At 53.4% G+C, this 9244-nt stretch overlaps 1 protein-coding gene across 2 annotated transcripts in view; it reads left to right on the forward strand.

Annotated features, from left to right (window-relative positions):
- Positions 1–9004, forward strand: part of tpx2 (TPX2, microtubule-associated) — a 10417-nt gene extending 1413 nt beyond the window's left edge. Inside the window, exons 2-17 of one of the 2 annotated variants that reach the window (XM_031893948.1) lie at positions 1204–1351; positions 2092–2163; positions 2315–2414; positions 3271–3387; positions 4040–4162; positions 4457–4590; positions 4792–4949; positions 5043–5208; positions 5288–5426; positions 5554–5770; positions 5846–5941; positions 6085–6258; positions 7551–7697; positions 7774–7885; positions 8241–8407; positions 8648–9004. In XM_031893948.1, coding sequence (XP_031749808.1) covers positions 1255–1351; positions 2092–2163; positions 2315–2414; positions 3271–3387; positions 4040–4162; positions 4457–4590; positions 4792–4949; positions 5043–5208; positions 5288–5426; positions 5554–5770; positions 5846–5941; positions 6085–6258; positions 7551–7697; positions 7774–7885; positions 8241–8407; positions 8648–8758 — 2130 coding nt within the window. In that variant the 5' untranslated portion in view covers positions 1204–1254 and the 3' untranslated portion in view covers positions 8759–9004. 2 annotated transcript variants of the gene reach the window in all.
- The last annotated feature ends 240 nt before the right edge of the window (positions 9005–9244 follow it).

The following is a 9244-nucleotide window of genomic DNA, read 5'->3' on the forward strand; positions in this document are numbered from 1 at the left end:
GGGGGGGGGTATATAGGGGCTATACACGTAAGGGTACCGTATCACTGGGGGGGGGGGGTATATAGGGGCTATACACGTAAGGGTACCGTATCACTGGGGGGGGGGTATATAGGGGCTATACACGTAAGGGTACCGTATCACTGGGGGGGTATATAGGGGCTATACACGTAAGGGTACCGTATCACTGGGGGGGGGGTATATAGGGGCTATACACGTAAGGGTACCGTATCACTGGGGGGGTATATAGGGGCTATACACGTAAGGGTACCGTATCACTGGGGGGGGGTATATAGGGCTATACACGTAAGGGTACCGTATCACTGGGGGGGGGGGGTATATAGGGGCTATACACGTAAGGGTACCGTATCACTGGGGGGGGGGGTATATAGGGGCTATACACGTAAGGGTACCGTATCACTGGGGGGGGGGTATATAGGGGCTATACACGTAAGGGTACCGTATCACTGGGGGGTTAGGGTATACACGTAAGGGTACCGTATCACTGGGGGGGTATAGGGGCTATACTAGGTACCGTATCACTGGGGGGGGGGTATATAGGGGCTATACACGTAAGGGTACCGTATCACTGGGGGGGTATATAGGGGCTATACACGTAAGGGTACCGTATCACTGGGGGGGGGTATATAGGGGCTATACACGTAAGGGTACCGTATCACTGGGGGGGGTATATAGGGGCTATACACGTAAGGGTACCGTATCACTGGGGGGGTATATAGGGGCTATACACGTAAGGGTACCGTATCACTGGGGGGGCGGTATATAGGGGCTATACACGTAAGGGTACCGTATCACTGGGGGGGCGGGTATATAGGGCTATACACGTAAGGGTACCGTATCACTGGGGGGGGTATTAGGGCTATACACGTAAGGGTACCGTATCACTGGGGGGGGGGGGTATATAGGGGCTTACACGTAAGGGTACCGTATCACTGGGGGGGGGGGTATATAGGGGCTATACACGTAAGGGTACCGTATCACTGGGGGGGGGGGTATATAGGGGCTATACACGTAAGGGTACCGTATCACTGGGGGGGGGGGGTATATAGGGCTATACACGTAAGGGTACCGTATCACTGGGGGGGGGGTATATAGGGGCTATACACGTAAGGGTACCGTATCACTGGGGGGGTATATATGTGCTATACACGTAACGGTACTATATCGGGGGTATGTGTTGGGTAGGGTTTCCCTGCAGGTACACACGACTGTGGGACGCTCTAAGGTCGTGGTGCCATGGCAGAAGCGCAGGACCTCTACACATTCGATGCACCTTCCACTTTCATTAACTTTACTGCCTTCCATGAGGATCACGGCGCTGACTCCTGGTTTGGTGAGATTCCTTGGGATCTAGTATGGGAGGGGCCCTGGGTACCCCTGGAACTATAGCAGGGTGACTGTTACCCCAATGTTTCTATATATCTGTAACCTTGTTATGGGCTAAGGGGGCCCAGCCTGAAGGCCAGTTAGGGGGGGATTTGGGGTGAGTGCTTATTTGTGCCCTGGGTACCCCTGGAACTATAGCAGGGTGACTGTTACCCCAATGTTTCTATATATCTGTAACCTTGTTATGGGCTAAGGGGGCCCAGCCTGAAGGCCAGTTAGGGGGGATTTGGGGTGAGTGCTTATTTGTGCCCTGGGTACCCCTGGAACTATAGTGGGGTGACTGTTACCCCAATGTTTCTATATATCTGTAACCTTGTTATGGGCTAAGGGGGCCCAGCCTGAAGGCCAGTTAGGGGGGATTTGGGGTGAGTGCTTATTTGTGCCCTGGGTACCCCTGGAACTATAGCGGGGTGACTGTTACCCCAATGTTTCTATATATCTGTAACCTTGTTATGGGCTAAGGGGGCCCAGCCTGAAGGCCAGTTAGGGGGGGATTTGGGGTGAGTGCTTATTTGTGCCCTGGGTACCCCTGGAACTATAGCGGGGTGACTGTTACCCCAGTGTTTCTATATATCTGTAACCTTGTTATGGGCTAAGGGGGCCCAGCCTGAAGGCCAGTTAGGGGGGATTTGGGGTGAGTGCTTACATGGCACATATATGATCTGACTCCAGTTTTTTGTTCTGCAGACAAAGTGACCAATGCGGAAAATATTCCCCCAGACCAGAGACAGCTCTCTGAGATTCCTGCTGTGAATGCAGGTAAGTGACCAGTAGTTGGTGGTTCTGCTTGGGGTGTAAGGGACCCCAATGCTGACAGTGCTGATATATCCGTATGTACTATAGAGGCAGCCAGGCGTTTGGCCGGGGGCATTTGGCTGCTTTGGTTAAACAGGTTGGTCTTGTTTCACAGAGCAGAATGGCATGGTGGAGCCAGAAGAGACCTCCCCTTCAAAGGAGACAGTTTCTGAGAGTGCTGCACATTTTAGTGATGGGAAATCCCAGGCAAGGCGGTAAGTTATGGTTTCTGTGCATGAGACCCCCACACTGTATATATAATATAATATAAGGCCACTGGGTGTGGAGCCTCTGCCCCACTTACTCTGGGTTCCTGCACCCCAAACACATCCCCTCTGTACCGACACGCTGAGCCCATTCTGTAACGGGAGGGGAACACACTACTGACTGAGCCCATTCTGTACCGGGAGGGGAACACCCTACCAACGCACTGAGCCCATTCTGTAACAGGAGGGGAACACCTTACCAACGCACTGAGCCCATTCTGTACCGGGAGGGGAATACCCTAAAAACGCACTGAGCCCATTCTGTACCGGGAGGGGAAAATGTTGCCTTAACTAAGCTCAGGGGGAGTTTCTGTAATGGATCCTGAGATCCTGGTGGGTTGAGGATACAGTCCTGGATGCACTTCTGTTGGTTGTGCTACAGGCCCCAATGGCAGGGTGGAGCCTAAGTTGGGGTTAGATGGCTGGAGGGAATGCCACCTAGTCTAAAGGAGAACTAAACCACCAACATAGAATGTTTATATAAGTGACTTGTTTGCTCCCTCAGTCAGGTGGTCTTTTAGGAAGAAATGTTGGGGGAAAGATGGTTCCATCAGCCAATAAAGCTAGTATGTATGCGCCAGGGGGCGGTCCTTCCCTTTAGGGTTATCCAATGGCCGATACTGCTAGCAAAGCACATACTTGGGCCAATTGCTTATTTGGATGAAGCAGTGTCTTGCATGCAGACATGATGAACATTACAGGTCTCCCTAGTTTTCCCTTTAATACAGTAAAATCCCATTGACCGGAATGTTTCTACTTGTCACTGCCATGTCATGTGACTTCTCCGGCCCTTCCCTCCCAACAGGTCATCCAGGCGCATGTCTAGGAAGCACCGGCAGAAGCTCCTCGTGAAAATGAGAGAGACGCGCCTGGAGAAAGAGACTGCGCAGTCAGACTGCCCGCCAACCAAGAAACTAAAGGGGTATGTGTGCCATTCCGTTAATGAGCCCCAGTGACGGCCATATTCCTTCCTGCTGACAGTCTGTAGGACTTGCCGCCTCTCTCTGCTGGGGCCCAGTAACCCTGGCTGCTCAGGAAAGAATATGGTGCGGTGGGGTTTAATGCTTGTGGGTAGCAAAGGCTGATTTCTAGCTGCCGATATCGGTCCTTTAGACTGTGCCCATACACAGGCAGAGTCAAACACTGGGCCTGGCCAATCAACATCTGGCCTGAAATCGGGCAGATCTCGATCGTGCAGGTTTGATTTTTCCATTGGATAGGGGACCGCATCGGCTTGTTTATGCAGCCCCTAAACAGATTGTGCCTGTACCTACCGTTCTAATTCAATCGACAACTAGCCTGATGTTGCCCACCTGTAAATGGGGGATATTGGGGGAAGATCCGTTTGCTTACCGACCTCGTACCCTGTATGTCCACCTTAAGATTCTCCCACCAGGAGGCGCCAGCGTCCCAATTGCAATCTGAACAAATCTACAAAGTGCTTATTTAGAGGCCCATAAGATCATGTCTTTCCCTTTTAAATGGGTTCTATGGGAATAGGCCCTTGGGCTGGTAACCTGAGGGTGCCTGGCACTTATTCCTTATCATTCATTCCCTCCTTCTGTCTCTTGCAGGTCCAGCACTAAAGGCGCACGTACCCCAGTAATCCGGGGCCAGCCCAGAAGCGGCCATGGCAGCAACACCTCTCCCAGACCAAAAGCTCCACTGACCCTGCCCTCGACTCCGACTGTACTGAAGTATGTCTGCTTTCGTTTCATGATCGATTGGGGCCAGAATTCTTGGCATAGCCATACAAACCCCTGATTGGCTAGGGGAATAGATATACATTGGGGGTAATTGCATCTATGTACCAGTTCTGTTTCTGTATGGGCCAAACAATATCCCAGCTGTGCCTTTAGCTCAGCACTGCTCCTGCCTCCATGGTTCCTTCTCTAATTTAACCACAGAGCTGTACAGTGCCAGAGCCTGATCTGTTCCCAGTGTCTGGGAGTTGGTGCTTATTCCCTTAAGTCATACGGTTTTCTTTTCAGGAGGAAGAATGTAATGGTGAAGCCTAAAAGCTCAGAAGAACAAGAGCTTGAGAGAATGCAAGAACTTCAGAAGGAAATGCTGGAGAATCTAAAGAAAAATGAGCATTCAATGAAAGCTGCCATAAGTGGCACAGGTATGTATAACATATGGGTAGGGGGTGCCATAGTGTTTCCCTTAGACAGTACAGTATGGGGGTACAGCTTATTGTGTGCCCAGAACATTCCCCCTCTGTATATTTGTATTTATACATATGGGTAGGTGGTGCCATAGTGTTTCCCTTAGACAGTACAGTATGGGGGTACAGCTTATTGGCTTTGCATCCCCTGTTTCCCAGGACCCTCAGTGAAGAAGAGTGCCGTACCTATTACAAAACCAGTGGATTTTCACTTTAAAACCGATGACCGGCCCAAGCGGGTTGCTGACCAGCCTAAGGGAGAGGAATATAAAGAGGTGGACTTTGCCGCAGCGTTGAGGAAACACCCACCATCCCCGGTGAGTTAGCATTTAGGGGGCGGGGGGGTAGCATTGGGTTTATATCCCAGATGTGGGGGGGCATAATACTAATTCTCTTGGACTGTATCACAGGTTTCCAAAGCGGCGCTCACAGTCCCTAAACCCTTTAACCTCTCCAAGGGCAAGCGCAAGCACGAGGAGGCCTCAGAGTTTGTCTCCACCGCTGAGCAGGTTATATCCTTCTCCAAGAAAACTCCGGCGCGGTACCATCTGCGCAGCCGCCAGAGGGAGCTAGAGGGTACGGGGCACATCAAGGGTGTGGGTATTGTAATTCTCCCTGTATAATGCACCTACTGATTGTTCTTCTTCCCTCATAGGCCCCTCCCCAGTGAAGATGGTCCGCCCTAAACTGACCAACCCAAAGACCCCACTGCTCCAAACCAAACAGCGGCTCCGGCCTGTTATGTGTAAAAGTGCCGCAGAGCTGGAAGCAGAGGAACTGGAGAGGATCCAGCAGTGAGTAGGGATGGGGAGGGTACAGACTGTTGTGGGGGGTAACCCTGTATATGAGAGCCCACCTACTGTATAATGTAGTGCAGCTGAATGCACTGGGGCCGGGACTGACTGCTTCTGCCTGTGTCAGGTACAAGTTTAAGGCTCAGGAACTGGACAGCAGAATCCTAGAAGGGGCTCAAGTTCTCCCTAGGAAGCCCCCCGTTAAGGAACCCACTAAAGCCATTGGCTTTGACTTGGAAATAGAGAAGAGAATCCAGCAGCGGGAGAAGAGAGACGAAGGGGAAGAAGAGGCTTTCACCTTCCATTCTAGACCTTGTCCTTCCAAACTGCTGACAGAGGTGGTGGTGAGTATTTACCCCCAAAATCTGCCCAACTACCCTCCCCTGCCCCTTCTCATGTATCCCCTTATTGTTTTCCAGGGCGTCCCCCTTAAGAAGCTGCTCCCAGTGACGGTGCCTCATTCGCCTTCTTTTGCTCTTAAGAACAGAGTGCGCCTCCCAGCGCGGGAAGAGAAGGTGAGGAGTGGGGACACTGGGCCCCCATTGGCCACTATTAGGGGAGCCTACAGCTCTGGACTGGGGGTGCGATCGCTGGGAGTGGCGCGGGAGACAGAAAGCCTGGTGCCTGTACTTACTTTGTGCATTTCTGTTCCTGGCAGGAAGAGGAGGTGCCGGCTATTAAAGCCACTGCAATGCCCCACTACGGCGTGCCTTTCAGGCCAAAACTGGTACAACAGAGACAAGTTGAAGTCTGTCCTTTTTCATTCTCTGATCAGGACCGAGAGAGACTTCTGCGGAAAGAGAAACGGATGGAGGAACTCCGCAAAGAGGAGGTGAGTGGGGTATAAGGGTGGGGTCTACTGAGCTCAGGGCAGCAATGGGCATTGGTACAGGCTGAATGGGGTGGGTGCTGGGCAGCAATGGGGGCATGGGTACAGGATGAATGGGGTGGGTGCTGGGCACAGGGCAGCAATGGGGGCATGGGTACAGGCTGAATGGGGTGGGTGCTGGGCAGCAATGGGGGCATGGGTACAGGCTGAATGGGGTGGGTGCTGGGCAGCAATGGGGGCATGGGTACAGGCTGAATGGGGTGGGTGCTGGGCAGCAATGGGGGCATGGGTACAGGCTGAATGGAGTTGGGTGCTGGGCAGCAATGGGGGCATGGGTACAGGCTGAATGGAGTTGGGTGCTGGGCAGCAATGGGGGCATGGGTACAGGCTGAATGGAGTTGGGTGCTGGGCAGCAATGGGGGCATGGGTACAGGCTGAATGGAGTTGGGTGCTGGGCAGCAATGGGGGCATGGGTACAGGCTGAATGGAGTTGGGTGCTGGGCAGCAATGGGGCATGGGTACAGGCTGAATGGAGTTGGGTGCTGGGCAGCAATGGGGGCATGGGTACGGCTGAATGGAGTTGGGTGCTGGGCAGCAATGGGGGCATGGGTACAGCTGAATGGGGTGGGTGCTGGGCAGCAATGGGGGCATGGGTACAGCTGAATGGGGTGGGTGCTGGGCAGCAATGGGGGCATGGGTACAGCTGAATGGGGTGGGGTGCTGGGCAGCAATGGGGGCATGGGTACAGCTGAATGGGGTGGGTGCTGGGCAGCAAATGGGGGCATGGGTACATGGGTACAGCTGAATGGGGTGGGTGCTGGGCAGCAATGGGGGCATGGGTACAGGCTGAATGGGGTGGGTGCTGGGCAGCAATGGGGGCATGGGTACAGGCTGAATGGGGTGGGTGCTGGGCAGCAATGGGGGCATGGGTACATGGGTACAGCTGAATGGGGTGGGTGCTGGGCAGCAATGGGGGCATGGGTACATGGGTACAGCTGAATGGGGTCGGTGCTGGGCAGCAATGGGGGCATGGGTACATGGGTACAGGCTGAATGGGGTGGGTGCTGGGCAGCAATGGGGGCATGGGTACATGGGTACAGGCTGAATGGGGTGGGTGCTGGGCAGCAATGGGGGCATGGGTACAGGCTGAATGGGGTGGGTGCTGGGCAGCAATGGGGGCATGGGTACATGGGTACAGGCTGAATGGGGTGGGTGCTGTTCACAGGGCAGGAATGGGCATCGCCCAGCCTGGGTACTTGTATTTGCAAAGCTCAACTCTGGATCTTTCCCTTGAGGTCCACAAGTTCAAGGCTCAGCCGCTGCCCGAGTTTGGGCATGTCTCTCTGCCTGAAAAGAGGGTGAAGATGCCAACCCAGCAGGAGCCGTTTGTGCTGGAGATTGACAAACGGGGGGCCCCCAGGTTGCAGCGCTGGCAGCAGCAGGTGAGTACAATTACCCTACATTCACTTGGGTAGGACTTGGGGTGCCATCGCCCTCCTGACTCTTTCCATTGGTCAGGTCAAAGAAGAACAAAAGCAGCAGAAAGAAATGGCCGTGTTCAAGGCAAGGCCCAACACTGTGGTCCACCAAGAACCCTTCCTTCCCAAGAAGGAATCCCGTTGCCTCACAGGTATGGGGGTCTGTGCCTGGGGGAGGGGGTGGGGGAATTCACTGACTGGTTATGATCAGGCTTGATATTCTTGGTCTGGCCCCTGGCTTCTCCAGGCAGCAGTACTGTAAAAGAGTATAGCTTCTTAATGGGCAGTATGTCCCCCTCTGCAATGAATAGGGCTCCATTAGCGGAGCAGTGTCCTCTGTGCTGTGCCATGTGGCTAAATAGCCATTACTCCTCCTGTAATTTATTGGCAGCAGCCTGGCACTGAGATCGGTATGGGGGTTACGGCTGTGCCCAATGAGTTCTTGCCCATACTCCGGCTGCCAGGGTCCCTTGTTGCTAAACTCAGCGAGCCTTTCTGGTTCCATAGCTACGGAAGGCTTTGAACTGGCCACAGAGAAACGGGCCAAGGAGCGCCAGGAGTTTGAGAAGAGTTTGGCAGAGATGGAGGCTCAAAAGAGCCTTTTGGAAGAGGAAACCCGGCAGCGACAGGAGGAAGAGGAGAGGGAGGAGATCAGTCATCTGAGGAAAGAGCTGGTGAGTGGCTGTACATGCCCCATGGAGGGGTAACTAGGGGTGGGGGTGCCAGCCAATGACCTCGGTAAGACTGCGCCATGGGAGTTGTGATTGTCCCACCAGCAGCTCACCTTGTGCTCATTGGTATCTGAATCCCACCCATAAGGTATAAATGGCACTCACTGGTGCCCGGGGGGGGATATGTATGGCATGAACTGTACTTACTGGGGGCAGGGGGCTCATGATTCTCCTGTGTTGCAGGTACACAAAGCGCAGCCAATCAGGAAGTACAAAGCTGTGGATGTGAAAGCCAGTGACACCCCCCTTACCATCCCTGAGTCCCCCAACTTCTCAGACAGGTTCAAATGCTGATGCCCCTGCCAATCTGTTTTTCGGGGGTTGCTGCCTGTTCATGCCCTGGATCATACAGTCTGTTGCACAAACCCATATCCTGTGCATAATGGCATGGACGCAGGGGCGTGTCTCTGGGCAATGGGGGCGGGGTTTGTAAATTCTAAATCTTGGATGGCTATTATATTAGATGGAGGCGTCTGTTTTTAGGTCTCCCTGTGTAAATATGTATGCTTTTATTCCTTGTAATAAACTTTGTAAAATGTGTCATTTGTCTAATTGATTCTGGCTCCTCCCATCAGCCAATGGGGCATGTAGCCAGGGGGCTTGTGGGTCCCACTGCAGCAGGAAACTCTGCCATTTGCACCACTGGGGTCTTGGGCCGATGGGCGGAGTTCCAGTAAGGCGGGGCAGCGTGGGGTTCTACCTTGGCTCTATTTGCACAATGGTCATCTAACGGCCAATGGGATTAGTGCTATGTGCCTGGTAGCGCTAATTATTGCCCAG

This window comes from Xenopus tropicalis, chromosome 10 (assembly GCF_000004195.4).
Source record: "Xenopus tropicalis strain Nigerian chromosome 10, UCB_Xtro_10.0, whole genome shotgun sequence".
Taxonomy (NCBI): domain Eukaryota; kingdom Metazoa; phylum Chordata; class Amphibia; order Anura; family Pipidae; genus Xenopus; species Xenopus tropicalis.